Source organism: Corvus cornix, chromosome 1A (genome assembly GCF_000738735.6).
Source record: "Corvus cornix cornix isolate S_Up_H32 chromosome 1A, ASM73873v5, whole genome shotgun sequence".
NCBI classification, from domain to species: domain Eukaryota; kingdom Metazoa; phylum Chordata; class Aves; order Passeriformes; family Corvidae; genus Corvus; species Corvus cornix.
Genome location: NC_047057.1, coordinates 32,614,610 through 32,630,512, shown reverse-complemented (window position 1 = coordinate 32,630,512; position 15,903 = coordinate 32,614,610). Strand labels below are relative to the sequence as shown.

The 15,903-nt window shown below is 39.0% G+C and overlaps 1 protein-coding gene across 2 annotated transcripts in view; it reads right to left on the bottom strand.

Annotated features, from left to right (window-relative positions):
• Positions 1 to 15,903, bottom strand: part of SRGAP1 (SLIT-ROBO Rho GTPase activating protein 1) — a 146,875-nt gene that overhangs the window by 39,360 nt on the left and 91,612 nt on the right. For both annotated transcript variants that reach the window (XM_039570768.1, XM_039570769.1), the window contains exons 5-10: positions 13,318 to 13,500; positions 12,801 to 12,929; positions 5,442 to 5,663; positions 4,574 to 4,675; positions 2,743 to 2,940; positions 2,539 to 2,623 (exon numbers count right to left, since the gene is read on the bottom strand). In XM_039570768.1, coding sequence (XP_039426702.1) covers positions 2,539 to 2,623; positions 2,743 to 2,940; positions 4,574 to 4,675; positions 5,442 to 5,663; positions 12,801 to 12,929; positions 13,318 to 13,500 — 919 coding nt within the window. The remainder of the gene's footprint in view (positions 1 to 2,538; positions 2,624 to 2,742; positions 2,941 to 4,573; positions 4,676 to 5,441; positions 5,664 to 12,800; positions 12,930 to 13,317; positions 13,501 to 15,903) is intronic.

The window sequence follows — 15,903 nt, the reverse complement described above, 5'->3', positions numbered from 1 at the left end:
TTAGGGGCAATTTCTTCTACAACTCCTTGTTTCCTTTCCTGCACTTCTCTTTTCTTTGTTAATTTCTTCCTTCAATAGAGGAGCCTTTGGATCAGGATTAATATGAACATGAGTGTGCTTCCTATGTTTAGTATCAATTTCATTTGAGTGTTTCTTATTTACTTTCCAAGTCTGTAGATGCAGATTCAGCACAGAGCACTTCATCTGTCTTTCCTGTGCAGATCATGAATATGTATCTGCTGTGTCCATAAACAGCAAGACTGTAGTAGACAGGTGATGAACCAGAACAGAAGCCCAATGTTGTTAACATCATGGACACCAGATGGGAGCCTGGATCGATCCAGCCTATATCCTTACACCGTAGAGTAGCAAGAAAGGGTGCCAAAGGAAAACCTGCAGCTGATACAATGCTCTCCTTCTCCCCCCAGTCTCCCTAGCTTTATTTAACACAGCACACTGTGTTATTTGTCTAGTCTTGTTGACATGAAAGTTTCCAGAAAAGGCAGTTTGAGGGGAGCAGTTCACTTCCTACAAATTCATTTTTATATTAGCAGTAACATTCATAATTCCACTGTAATTCAATCCTTTTAATCCTCCCCATTCAAGAAACTTTCAGAATCCAGGTCCTCTGTCCCAGGCATGGGGATTTTAATGCAGGACATGCCTCAGCTGAAGGGGGTACTTGAACTTTTTAACCGATAAAAATGATGGCTTTCACACCAAATACCAGCTTTGAATGTAAATGTGTGTGTTTGGGGTACTATTTGTATGCGCCGTGCTATGGTGATGGGACAACAAATATGTGCAAAACCACTGTGGCCAACACAGATTAACTACGTGGGGGTTACAGCTGGTGTGTAGAAGGGAACTCTTCAAACAGAATAGTCCAAGCATGCCCCAGCATGGCAGAATGGCCCAGAGCCTAATGGCAATTTATCACTTAGGTCACCCTGCTGAGAAGTTTTTCTTTAGGTTTCCTTTCAAAGAATTCTTTCCTTACTTTTTTCCAACATGGTTAATGCAGCAGATTCTGTTGCCTTTTGTTTCCCCTTTCACTTTATTTTTCCAAATATATTTTCAATGAGCTTCCAGGAGAAAAATGTCCTCTTTTTTTTGACTAAAGTCAGCTGCACACTTTTTTGTGCAAATAAACTGCTCACCATACACATTCAAAATAAAAATCTATTGAATGAAAACTTTCATGAGAAAGAAGATAACACAGGTAGCTGTCTAAAAACAGCTACCATCTTCTATAGTTCAGTTTTGAAAGAAAATGCTGCTTATATGCTACCCCCAACCTCAGTCATTCCCTGGACAGGGGCTTCGTTTGGGTTATAGCCACTGAACTGCTAATAGCTGTTTAGGCACCTCCATGGGATTTGTGCACCTGGGCTTTTGTATTTAAACCAAGAAGAGATGTGTTTAACAACAGATACTTGGCAGTAAAAAGAAAATAAGTTGACACATCTTTTAGAGACATTCCTTTAGCAAACAGGTTTTCTTTCTTGAGTCTAAACTTTAAGTTGGAGTCTCTAACCTCCAGGAGAGAATTTTTACTCTTTGTGGTGTAATCTCACTTCTTCTCAAGTCTGTTCCACTCTGTGTCTAGTCCTCAAGGTTTGTACTGCAATTCCCCTTTTCCCTTTTGGTGCATGAGGAAGTGTCTGCTGGGAAGGCTGGTAAGAGACAGGCCGGAACTGTGCATAGTGTGCGATTCATTACTGCCTTAATTCAGCTTTACTTCATTTGATCTTTACTTCTGCTGACTTGCTTTAGATTTTAAGATGTGCTTTTAAAAACTGTGGAGAGTGTTCAGGACAACGGATAATCCTCTGCTATTGTAATTTGTAATGCAATAATTTTATGTGCAATAATGATAATCAACAGGTATAGAGCGATTAATGAAGTTTTCATTCATTTAAGTTTACAAAATGCAAATACTTTGTAAAAAATAACACTAGATTAAGTCTATAAGAAACCTACTACTGACATTAGTGAGGTCAGGATTTCACCTTTTACCTTTGATAAATGCTCCACTGAGTTGTTAGGCTGCAAGAAGGACATTAGTGTCCATGTGTTAGAAATGCTGCACTAGTGAGTCCACTGTACAAGATGCATCCTGGATAATTCTATGTGCTTTAAAAAGATCACTCTCTCTCAAGTCTTTAAAAAAAACCTCAAGCCAACAGAAATTGTTAGGATGTAGGAACAGTACATTTGTCACAGCTCTTAAATCAACCTGCACTGTGTCGCTCTCCTTTCAGACGTGAGATTTTTCATTCAATAGCTCTGTCACCAGATAGAGTCACGTGTCTAAACATCTGTGCAGTGGAAGTAAGTATGTGTTGAAGAAGAAAAATCAATTTATTGTGTGTACTCTTACCACTGCACTGAAACTGTGACTGGTAAAAATCAAATCTATGCTTACAGGACAATTAAGCCTTAAGTTTTGTAATTCTTTTCCTGCATATCTTTGGCATTTCAGTGGCTTCACTGTATAGCTTGGAAACACTTTTCAGTTTACTGTGTGACATTTACCTTCTCCAAGTGTCCTCTGCAGCAAGTCATGTTTTGCTTGAAGTTTTGTGATGAGATTGCTACCTTCCAGATATTCTCTGAATTTCTGTAGAGATGCAGATGAATCTATTACTATGCATGACACATAAATTCCAGGAACTTCTGGATAATGTTTACTTCAGGTGTTTGGTCTGTATCACATGAATGAGGAAGTAACCAACATACCATGAAATAGAATTGCTCTGTTTCCTGCTGGTTTGCTCTTCTTTTTGCAATGCTAGGCTTACTCAGGTATGTCTCAGAGACTGTTGACTTCACAGACTCTGTTGAGCGACTGTGCTGGAAACACTCTGACACATCATAATCTTCAATGGTGACCATATCTTGTATTGTCTGCAGGGTAGCCTCTGTTGTTTTCTTAACCTGGTATTAAAAAGCATGATTTGCCAAATGCAACATAAATATATATAGGAACAGCTTAGAAGGGAAACTCATTACTCGCAGTAATTCTCTGGCACACTCCCCCAAACAAACTGGTGTGCAAATGTGAAAAGTTAGATGTGCTTAACAGATATCTACGTAACAGGTTTCCTGTCTAGTTCTCTGCTTTACCATGGTCTAACCCACAAACACAGATGTACTCTTGTGTTGGCTTTGTAGTGAATCAAGCATTTGTTTGAAATTAAAATTGAAATGTGACATGATTTGGTTATGGTCCCTAATCTGGGAGGCAATAGAGATGATGCACTACTCTGGAGGGTCAGCTCTCCTAAATGTGGTCAATGTGTCATATTGAATATGTACATCCAGGGATCTGGATCTGGCCAGAACAACATCATCCTCCAAGAAAACAATCTGTGACCCTGTACTGTGCAGCGCTATGATGAGGGGCATGGGGATGTTTAGACTGCAGAAGTGGACAGCGAGGGCTCGAGAAAGAACAATTTACACCAGACTCCCAGCCCTTCCTGTGACCTATGCAGCACCACTACTCATAGTGGAAACCCAGGCATGGATGCTGTGGATGAGGGATGCAGTTTCCACAGTGCAATAAAGTAACTGGCAAGATTCACAAGGATGTGATTTACTTCCCGGTTCTGCTTCAGATGGAGTCTCTATTAGGGTCGACCAAATCATGGACACTTCTACACACAACTCCAATGGGGGCAAATATTCCTTCCATGCCTGTCAAACGTTATTTCTGCCCCATGCCCTTCACTTCACTGAAAGAAATAATCTTTCCTCTTCTGTCTTTGTTACCTTGAGAGACTTTCTGAATGCAAGTGGTTGTTTCTTTTTTAAAGATGACTGTACATGTCTCACGGATATTAATATTTTGTTCTAGACATTCAACATACAAACTACAATGAGAAAAACTGGCATCCTGGAAACTTACCAGTAAAGTACATGAAGAAATTAAATTATTTCTATGTTTTCTTTTAAAAATAGATTCTCATTTAAACTGAAGGACTTTAACATTGTCTTAACTGTGATAAAAGTGAATTTTATTTCCACTGCCAGAGCAGGGGAAAGAGAACAGCATTGTTTATTCCATATTTTACAAAAATATGCTCTTTATTTTGCTGTTCCCGTCACAGGCATTCATTAGTCATGTTGATGAATAGCTGTAGCTGAGAGCATAAGAGATCTTGAGTCAGCTACCACAAAAGACAGTTCAAATTCCTTTGTACTACAGAAGTAGCAAGTTGAGGACTGGACAGAGGGTGGCCACAGAAGACAGTAACTGTTCTCAGTGGCTTTCTGTCACAAGAATTTAAAAATATGTGCTCTAACAAGTTTACACGGAAGCATCTGCAAAACGCAGAACTCAGTAATGTGAATGTATGGAGAAGTAAAAGACAAAGTTTTCAAACCTCTGTAAAGCAGGTGAGGATATATCTTAGCATATTTGCCAGTATTTGATTTTTAAAATTAAAACCACTTATACAGATTGGAGCCACTTCAGGGTCATTTACAAGCTTTTGGCAAGGTAGAAAACACTGCACCTTCCTGAAAATGATGTTCAATGCTTAGCCCTTGCAGACATAGGTCTTACCTCCTCGTTTTCAATTTTGAGTGTAGCCAATCGTGACTGTAGTTGTTGATATCTAAGCATAAGCTCTGCTTGCACAGGTTGCTGGGCAGTGACCTGGCAAACCTAACGAAGAATCAAAAAGAGCTGTAAGATGCAAGTAATTTAAAAAAACAGTCAATAGTCTTTGGTTGTTCTTCTTAAAGCTAGGTGAATTCCTACCAAAGCCATTAAAACTTAATAAAACAGACAATAAAATGTGCCCATCTAAATTTAAAGTATTTGTATGTTACAAGGTGTGGAAGTATGTACTAGAAGCACAACCTTTTTCTATGTCTGCTTTTTGTTGCTTTTGTATCACACAGAAATGCAAACCCCAGAGTAACTTTCAGAAAAAAAGATGTACATGGGTGATGATTTTGAATTCTGCTTTGCTACTGGGCTTTGGTATAGCAGAACAGGGCACAGCTGTACCAGTATGCCTGAAATCTCCAGATGATAAAATGAGGGAAGAAGAAGGGGAAAAGGCTGCCTTGCAGCATGAATTATTTGGAGCGGCTCTGCAGCTGCTCTCAAATCGCACCCACAAACTCTGTTATGAGTGATGCAGGTAGTAAAGACATAAAGTCACTGCTTACACTAGTGCTGGACTGAGCACAGGTTGGCCAGCAAATTTATACCAATGTCATTATGAGTGATACTGAATAAAATGACACGTAACAGTTTTTACATGAGAACTTTGAAGAAACAGACAGTGCTGCAAGTTTTGCAGAATGTTATTGCTGATCTTTTGGGTAGCTTTTACCAGGCTCTTTGTTAAAGGGAATAAATTCTCTATCCTGGTATACAGAAACAGTCACTATGGGGATACTTATCTTATCAGTGTACAGACCTCATCACCCATATGAGATTGGAACTCAAATTTCATTGGTGGACAAAAAGCAGTGGGGTACATTTCCATGAATCTCTGCTTGTCACTGCGTGGCTCCAAGCTGTCAACTGCATTTTCAATGATGTCTAATCCCTCATGCCTGGAAGTTTCAAGGTTATACTCTGCAGACAGGTATGTTCTTAGGGCTCTGTTCAGACTAGCGTGGTATCCAAGATCACAACACTAAAAAAACAACAAACAGAAAAGACAACAAATTTAAAAGGAGGAACACCATTCCAATATCTCAATCCTGAAACTGCCACTAAAATTTTCTGTCCTGAAATTTTTCTACCTTTGAAGTATTTAACAAAATATCTTCTAAATTAAAACACACTACTGGGGTCAAGACAGTAAGTAGTATCCTCATTCTGTTGCAAAGATTAATGGACAGTTTTAGAAAAGAGATCAAGTGTACATGTGTGACAGTTTGCTTATCAGACGGAAGAGCAGGCACTGTATTTATATCAAAAAAAGTCTAGGACTACACACACAAGTGGGCTTTTCAGTATCAATAGCATGTGTAAGCCTTAAATCACCTATTTAAACCCACCCTGGCATAACTATCATCTAAGTTAATGACAGCACCAAAGTGGACTTGAAGCAATTCCCGCTTACCATGCCTGTGCCCAAACAAAAACATCCACAAATACCTTGAGCTTTTTGATGCAACAGGAATGGTTTAACATCTTTTCCACTGATGGTGAAAATGTATTTAATGTACACCTTATTTCCCATGCTCATACAGAGCCAGCAATGTACATCATGCTACTAAACGCAGAAAGTCATAACTTATGTCCTTTTTTTTTCTATGAAATGGAATGTAATTGAAACCTAATTGGTAAAACATAAAGTTGTGTTTGTTCTTGAATTTTAAACATCCTCAGTTCCCATTATTAATGTTTGATTAATATTTTAGAGAACAGCTAAGTATTTTTAAAATGTCACAGCAGTAGCACATCAATTGAATGTTTCCCTACATTGTACAGTAAATACCCTCAGTTTCTCCTCCGTGAGCCTCCAGGTAAGGGGAGGTGTCACCTCAATAGTGGCACATCAGTTTGCTAAGAGTTGCATACAAAGCAGTGCTCTTTATTCAAATGGGTGAGATTTGCCCCCATCAGAGGCCACTGCCTGGCTAGAGCAGTCAGAGCAGTCTGCTTTAGCGCATCCCTCAGTCCCCAGCCACTCCCCTTGGGTGCCCACCCACAGCCTGAAGCCATCCATCCCTGCAGGACTCGCAAGGTAACTATGGAGTTGGGTGAAGAAGCAACTTGAACTCAGCCCACTGTATGCTATATGCATATATACACCTTTTATATCAGTACTTCCCTCACAAGTATTACAAACACCACAGGACTGATAGGATCACATTCCTCTCCCTTTCCTCTTATTTGAAAAAGGAGAGAAAGAGAGAGGGAGACAGGCATTGAGTTGTACACGCTACATGGGAAAGAGCTTTCAACCTATTTACTGTACCAAAACCCGTGTATAGAAAGGAATGAAACTCTTCACGTATGAGTAGAAGGGAACGAAAGACTTCACACCTTGACTTAGGTATGGTAATGACTACTGATGAAGCTGCTCTCTGAAATCTAACAGAGAGCTGTTTTATTCACAACAGAGCTTCCAGAAAGACTAAGTTTTCACTCCTAGCAAGTACTCCTGGTAGTGACTGCAGATGGGACAGTGGCTCTCCAAAAAACCAGATGATGAACCATTCAAATAAAATGAAAAAGATGTCGTGTTCAATCAAACACACAGATGTTAACCTCACTCTTTTGCATTTATAAAATGGAAATTTGTGTTACACTTACTGAAACAGCCACTCAACTTTTATACTAAAGCGCATCCATATTTCAAGGAACACCAGCCTCAAAAATATTGTTTCTAAAAGGAAAAGTCTCTTGGTGTTTTTCTCTTGTTCTATGTCAAATCAGATCTCATATTTAATTCACTATCTTGGATGAAAAAGACAGACTAAGAGTGCTGATAAGAAAGTGAATTGGGACAGCTGTTTTATTTCATGTGCATTAGTTTCAGAGAGACCTCATGGAAGATTAAACTGAAAAGGAATTAAAAATAGAGGGCAATGCCAGGTTTAACATTGCCAACTACCAAGTGTTATAAAACTACAGCCTGAATTCTGGCTCTAGTGGATTAATCTGAGTATCACAAGAAAGCTTATTGATTTACAATTAGAGCTGTGTGGGTTTCTGATGCAGCTTTTTTGCAAGCTGGAATATAAGATTGCAGCCTTTACGCTGTGACATAACTTCATTGTTTAACCCTTAATCCACACAGTCACACGATCATCTTTGGCAAGTGGTGACAGCTGAACAAGGCAACAAATACGGCCTCTCGGACAAGAAGAGGATTTTTCAAATGAAGCAGAATATCCTGCCAGGCTAAGGCATTTTCTTGTAATGCCAATGCCAATGCCAGCAGAGAAAACAAAAATTAAATGCAGATCCTGAACTAATGCCTTATCACATGTACCTCTTTGAATGGAATTAAAAACATCTGAATTTGAAATTTTGCTTCAATTACTCATGTAAAAATAGAATTGGTATGAGGGAAGTTATTTTTTAAAAGCAAAACTAAACACTCAGCCATCACAACTCTTAATTCTGCCAGACCATAGCCCATTTTCCCCAAAATCTGGAGACACAGATCATAACTGGGAAACATCTGTCATAGTATCAACTCGTGGCTACCCAGAAAGAAATGCATTGTTTTAATCTGCTGAAAAGATGGTATAGAAAAGAGAGTTGTCTAGAACAGGGATAGCACTTTTGGTATTTGTTCATTACTGAGGCCAGAAGTTTAAGGTATTGCCACTAAACTGCTACCCTGACCAACCACATTTTCTCTCATCATGCTTGGAAAAATCAATCATCAGCCTTTTTGGTGCTGCAAAAAAGTACTACATGTATGCAGATACACATGCACACATGCACACATATTTACAGGATTTTCAGGAAAAATCTGTAGATCTGTGGAAATACTTGTACAGTTCAAGTGAGCAACCACACTTAGCCAAAATAAATACGAGTCTCAGAGGTTCACTAGTCAGCACACCGAGGGTACAGCCTGGGTGGTTATCTACCTATGGATCTGCTATCTATCTATGGGCTAGAGAGGCGAGATGTCACTTGGTGCAGTAAGACATGACGATGAAAAATAAGAGAATGAAGTCACAGACTATGAGTTTGTTTGCATTTCGGGATTCATGAAGACTTTTGATTGGGCAAAGTGGAGGGAGATGAGGGATGCATTTGGGATATGTGTGAAAAATTAATTTTGTAATTTGCATTTTATTCTTATTTGGAATTAAATCTGAAGCAGTCTCAAGAGCATTTACTGCCTTTATTGTACCCCAGAGTATATTTAGGCTTGAACAAAACAAACTGCAGTGCTTAGCACAGAGCTTCAACCAAACCAAGCTGCTCTTATTTCATTTAATTTTGTTTCAGGAATAGTAATAAAATTCTAATGTCAATGGAGAGAGGAATTCATAAAAAAAGCCTTAACCTCTGAATAAGTCACTTTCTAAGTATTCTGTTACACAGACATCCACATTCAAATCAAAGGGATCTGGCTGTACATATCATATTTATGAGGACTTACGTAATAAAGATCAAAAGTGCACACACTTTACCCTAGTTTTAAATTTGGTTTTACGAATGATTAATAAAGAACCTTTACATAATGAATTAAGTTCACAATAGCTAAATGTTGCTTAACTTCTTAACGATCCAAAGCATGCAAACTGCAATTAGACATTCAAAAATTCCACTTTAAGAAAGACCAACACATTAATATTTTATTTATTTCAGCAAGAGAACTACAGTGAAGTTGTTTTGATTACTATTTCCTAGTATTTACCTTCAGATCATATAAAGTGAGTAAGATGGTAAGTTTTCAGACAGTAAGTCTCAAAAAAGCTCCTTATCTTCCTCTTATACTCACGTAAATTTAATGAACGTAAATGAGTAAAAGTATGTGCCATATGGACAGATGCTGGCACTAACAGCCAGATTAGCAGCAGTGTGTAGCCTGTCGTTCCTCTGAAACTCAAAATCTTAAAAAGAAATTCTATATACTAGGTAAAGCTTATTTAATTCAGCTAATCTTTACTGTTTTTTACAGATACAAATAAAGAAAATAACTAATTCTGTCCTCCACTTGAACTAGATCCCACTCTAGTCAGCAGAGAAGAAATATTTAACAGAAAGTTCAAATTCCTCTAGCACAATATGAAGAGGACAGAAATACACTGTGCATATGAAATCCTGTTTATCTCTCTGCTTCTTTGCAAATGTTAGTCTCATCCCTCAGCTCGCTAAATGCATTAAATCATCCAGCTAAGACTCCAGCAATATTTTTATATTGCTTTTATCACAAGAGCTTCAAATGAGCAACACATCGTAATTTCAAGTCAGAAGCCCTGAGCTCTGTTAATGAAATGACGGAGTTGAACAGTTCAGACTGAGTTCAGATGGGAACTGTAATTTAGGATTTTCCATATAAGCCTCATATATGGAAAAGGCAGTGAAGTCCAAATGAAAAATAGGCAGGGTTTCTTTTGGTAAAAACAAGTAGTTCCACTATCCTCCCCAACCTAGTTAGAAAAAAATTTATTGAACTGTTTACTACATTACTTCATGTATTTATCCCATTTTTATCAGACCCATTTTTCACTAACATAAGAAAACATTCCATTTCATTTATGGGCAACACCAACAGCTTGGGGAGATCTAAATTCCTTCCATGTTAACTGGAAGCTGGACACAGAGGAGAGGTAATCTCCTTCTGTACAGGCAATGAGAGAGAGTTCAGGGAAGCACAGAAGTCAGGCAGGAAAACGGGGACAAAATAGAAAGGGCAAACAATGGAATCGCCACCAGCTCTGAAAGCTCCAAATTGTCCCACGACATTAACAGATTTACAAAATGAGGTAGTCTGGACTGTTGCAACATATGGCCACTGGGAAGCATGTCTCACATTCCAATGATATAACTCTAAAACCTTGCCAAGACTCTTGCATTTACAAAAAGAGTTTCCTTTGTCAAGTGGGAAACACTCTGTCTAAATACCAATGCTTTCACAGCATATTCTGATTAAATACAAATGTCTGAAAGACACTTCATTTAAACGAGCTCACAATTGGATTACATTTGAAGCAAATTCTGGTTGGACATGTTTACAGTCTACTCTTACAAAACAGTGATGCAAAGGGCAGCTAGACTTTCCATTTAAATTCCTTAGGGAAGAGTAATTTCTCAAGCCATTTCGCCAAAAGAATGTTATTGTGTACATTGGTCCATGGCTTTCAAAAAGACAGAGCAGATACAATTTTTCGGCATTACTAAATATTGTAGAATGTATATTTTTGTTAAAAACTAGCAGTTAGGAGGCTCTAGTCTTCATGGTTGTGTAAATACCTTTACATACACTAACTCCAATGAGTGTTGTCTCTGTGTGTGTATGGACAGAAAGCTTCACATCTCCTCCCATCACAACTCTTTGTAAAGCTCCAGGCTTGTGGTTCCTCCCCTCAGTTTTCACTGCTACAGAAACCTCTGTGGGCATCACCGAAGTGGATAAGAATCAAATGCATTTTCCAACCTGGTAAAGTTTTGACCAAGTAGAAACACATACTGGACACATTCTCTGAGAAATGTGAATTCTGAAAGGGAAGGCAGGAGAGGTGACAAAATGAGCATCTTTCCAGCTTCCGAAGGGGTGAGGGGGCTGGGAACAAAAATGAAGAGACCTTTCTTTCCTTCCAGCATCCGAGAAGAACTCATGAAGTTCACACATATGAGACATGCCCTAACTAGAGATGAAAAATTTGTTATCCTTTAAGCAGTAGCAGGAAAATCATCTGTTAGGTAGGGTCAACCTCTCACTTGGGGGGTACCCCAGCAGGTACACTGCTTGTCTTTAGTTTTCTGCCCTCATCATCCACCTATAGATCCTGGTAAATGCTTTCATTGCCTGGACAGCCTAGATGGGTGGAGCAGGTTGTACAAGTGGATGGACGCAGATTAGACAGGGACAGGCCACAGGCAGAATAAACCAGAAGAAATCAGAAGAAAACATGCAATAGCAACCAGGAAAGGAATAAAAGAGGTGTTGAGATAGAGACAGAAAAAAATACTGAAAACACAAAAAATATTCATTGCCATCTTTTATAGGAAAGCAAGAAAGGAATGAAGCAAAACCATTTGAAAGGGAAAAGTTATAACAAAATCAGGCAAGATTTTACAAATTACAGAAAAACTAGAAATGACAAAGAAACTGTCTATCAGTATTCAGATGACATATAATAAAACACGTACATGCAGCTATTTTAGTCCATTAATCTCAAGAAGGCATTTTTCCCTTTCTCTGTGAAGCTTTGCTTCTCCAGTCAGTGGAAATGAGAAGGCACTTGTCAAATTCTGTATTAATTTATTCCATATTAGAAACCAGAGCTGTATATGAATGTTGTTTACTACTGTAAGTAATGTATGTTACTGTAGCAGTAGCAAGCATATTCGAATACCTAGGATTTCAAACGGGCCACAGAGGCATACCCACTAAGCTATTTAACCCTACACTGCTAGTGAATGAATGTTCCGGGGCTTGTGTTTGCTGTCTCTGTATTTTCTCTATCACATATAAAGTCAGCTTACAAAGAGGGTGGGATGCGTTAGACTGCAGGATGCTCCCTCCGCATCGTGTAAAAATGTCAGTCATACAGGTTATGGAGACTAAATGCTGGCACAAGTCAACATTAGTGTATAACCTCGTTCTTCTAGGATGTTCTCATACAAACAACTTACTGAAAATAAGTAACACGTGTGTTGACAGCATAGAGTACAGGATTGACTGTGTCTGTTCTTCAAACTACATGAAGTAAGAATAAGAAGCCACCGTATATATGATTCCATGACTAAAGGAATGAAACCAAAGAATTTTGAAAACATGGAAGAAATTCCTTCTTGAGAATTAAATACCACTAGATGACCACTTAAGAAGTTTATCTTGTAAAAAATATGTATATCCCAGAAATTGTACGTAATGGAAATGTCATATTTTCTATTGACACATGAGGAGCAAACACAATGTTCTAACTTTAAGGAATGGGTTCACCACCTTATTGGAACTTTATTTTGTGAAACACAAAGTTAAAGGGAAAAACTTCTGATGATATCATACATTATTATAAATAGTAAGCAGGCAATCCATATGGCTAATGTATTCCCTTTAAAACTGAGGAAAAGTATTATTCTTGAACAGAATAAACATAAAAACAAATGTGCCAATACTTACATCGATTAAATCCGAAAGGTCGTGAATATAATACTTGAAAACAGAAGCATTAGTTGCTTCAAGGGTGAGCAGGTACTCATTACGGGCCTTAATAGACTTCAGCTTGTTTTCAGAATATTTTGCTTGACGCTAGGAAAGACATTGCATATTAATGTGTTTTAATTACTTCATTTTTGGTATGCAGCAAAAATGGTAACAATTCAAGCACACATTCCTAGTAACAAGAAAGAATCTTAATTTCCAGCCTGTTATACATACAACAAATATAATACAAGTGAAAACTTAGTATTTTGTTTCAAATGTGACAAACTATACAGTAGGAATTACACTGGGAATAAAGTATTCCCCTCTCTGAAATGCAATTAGGTCAAGTTATCTATAAACCACTGCTAGTTTGTTATGTGTACCTTGCTTAATTTTATTTTCCAGCTGGATTTCTCTGTCTAATATCATGCCAAAGAATGTCAGAAATGCACTGAATTTATTTCAAATGAAGCTAAATAAAAGGAATATTTACTTTTTCCTTCATTTTTTCAATCTTTTTCACAGAGCTCCGTCTCTGGTGCCTTTCTTCTAGTCGAATATGAAAAACAGGGTCTCCTGACCTCCCAATCTGTTTTTCTTCCTGCTTCTCTGCCTCCTTCAGTTTGCTTTCTGCACTGATGCTCTCTGCATGATACATGTGGTATGTTTTCATGACCTGGAAAAGACAAGAGTCAAAGGAGAGTTGGAGAAAATGAAAATATAAAGGTATCTACAGAAAAACCAGTCTTCGAGCAAAATATTGTCTTATAAACATGGATCTTGGGTAAGTTTCTTTGCCAATGGAGATTGAGGACTTTTGATTGCATTTTTCTATTCTGATTTATTTAACAGTATTTCAAATAGGGATTTTTTCCTTCATTTCTCTGATAGGAAAGAGCAAAAATCATTCTTATTAAATTTCAGGATTCTTGTCTTCAAGTGAAAATCTAAAATAATGAACAACAAAACTAAATCTGTATCAGTACCAAATCTATCTGATATACAATTATCTTCTGGGCTAAGTAACAGCTTGGCTGTGGATATTAAGTGTTTGAAAGCAGAAGGATCCCTTCAGCACTGAGGAAAGGGGAAGGAAGGAGAGGCAAGGGGAATCTTTGGCCTTGGAGGTAGCTGGATGACTGCCCATGGCCTGGAAAGAAGTATCTGCCAACTGCGCAGCCGGAAGACTGGCCCTGATGTAAAATCAGATGAGAGCTGAAGAAGGAGCTGCCTGATAGATAAATTGTGAAAATGTTTTCCCCATAGACCCAAAGTTATCTTTCCTTCACACACGTGCTGAGCCTGCAGATGAGAGAGCTTTTGTTGCCAGTATGCAAATACATGCTTGCACAGACCACAAAGAGGGAAAGGGACTGGTTTAGCCCAGTCATCCCTTCTTCAAGCAAGAAAAACCTCTGCCTGAATGCAGTGTAGTGGACAGCAACCAGTCACAACCCCCCCACCCCTACCTCTGCTGGGGAGGGCTGTCTCTGCCCACTTCCAGCAAAGGAAGCACCATTCTGCCTTCTCCAGTCTTGTTGTTGTTGTTTGTTTCTTTGTGTTGATGTCTTAAGTTTAGAGCACTGAACAAAGCAGGAAGGGATCCTCAGGCAGCCAGAGGCCTCCACTCTTCTTCTCAAGGGTGCCAGAGCTCTCGCCCACAGATATTATATTTGGGTGGAGGCCATGCAAACCATTCACATCTCCAAAGGACACAGGCAGGGAGGAATCAAACCAGCTGCTTGTGTGACCCATGGAGGAGAGAGACTGTTTTGGGAAGCTGCCTTGAAACATTCCCTTGGGAGAGCGTACTTTTTGTTACTGAGTAGTTAGGCTAGCCTTAGGAGTATCCATAGAGTGGCAAAACAGGGGAGACTACAGCTAGATACTGCAAATTCACTGCAGCATGTCTTAGCATGGATCAACACAAACCAACTGCATGCCATGCCAGTGGGTGGCTGAATTGATGTGTATTTCAACTCCTGTGCAACAGAAAGACAGACACTTTCAGAGAGCTGCAATTTTGCATAGCCATGTATGTTTTACACCATAACTGTGTATACCACTACTTAAGACGGATGCCACCAATATTAAAAATGAAACAGGCAACTCTTCACCAACTTCCTGTAGTAAGGTAAAACAGTTGGAGACAAGCAGTAAAAAGTGGCCCTGTTTTTATTTGAAGAAATGTATATTTACAGCTCTGTGGTGAAAAAAACCACACTGCCTGGAGCAAGACTTAGTGTTATTGCTGCTGCTCCTTTGTAGCACACTGTGCTCCAAGGCCTGAGCTGAGTGCAGAGCTCCCTGCCCAAACAGTGCCTACACCCGCTGGGAACAGCTGCTGCCCCACCAGCTCACATCTGCACAGATGAGGCAGAAAAAATCCCCAGAGATGAAGGAAGGTGGGTTAGAAAGAGAAGGCAAGCCCACAGAGCTGAGGCTGCAAGGTTCCCAGTTTAACCAAATAGCGTGTTCAGTCTCCTATATCCTGCACTGTTCCAAAGGCACTCCTAAAGCTGTCGATAACCAGTACCCAGGGAGCTTAACTCATACAGCCACAACTCATAGAGCCACATGGAAGCAAAAGAATTACTGCAAAGAGAAGAAACGGACTTTTTAAAGAAATGGTTTATATAATAAAACAGAGAAGCACAGAAAGTGATATGGCTCTTATTAAAAATAATGGAGAAAGGAAATTAAAAGCAAGGTTGTGCCCTTTTCTTTTGGCCTTTCTATCCAATTCTTTTAAGTGTTTCTTTACATAAGGCTAGGGGTGTTTCCTTTTGTTTTTTATCTTTTTTTCTGTGTCATCTCTAGAAACTTTTTAGTTGGTGGGACACGGCTAACTCATGTGTCTTACCACCTAGAAAAGTTATTTTCTTTTGTACTCTGCTTGCAGAGGGAACTATGGACCCTGATGGAATTAATCCAAGAATTCTCCAAGAGCTGGCTGATGTCATCACAAAACCTCTCAATTTTTGAGCAGTCTTGGGTATCAGTGAAGTTCAGGATGACTGGAAGCTGCCGAACATTGCCCCAGTTTTCAAAAAGGGCAAGACAGAGGACCCTGGAAACT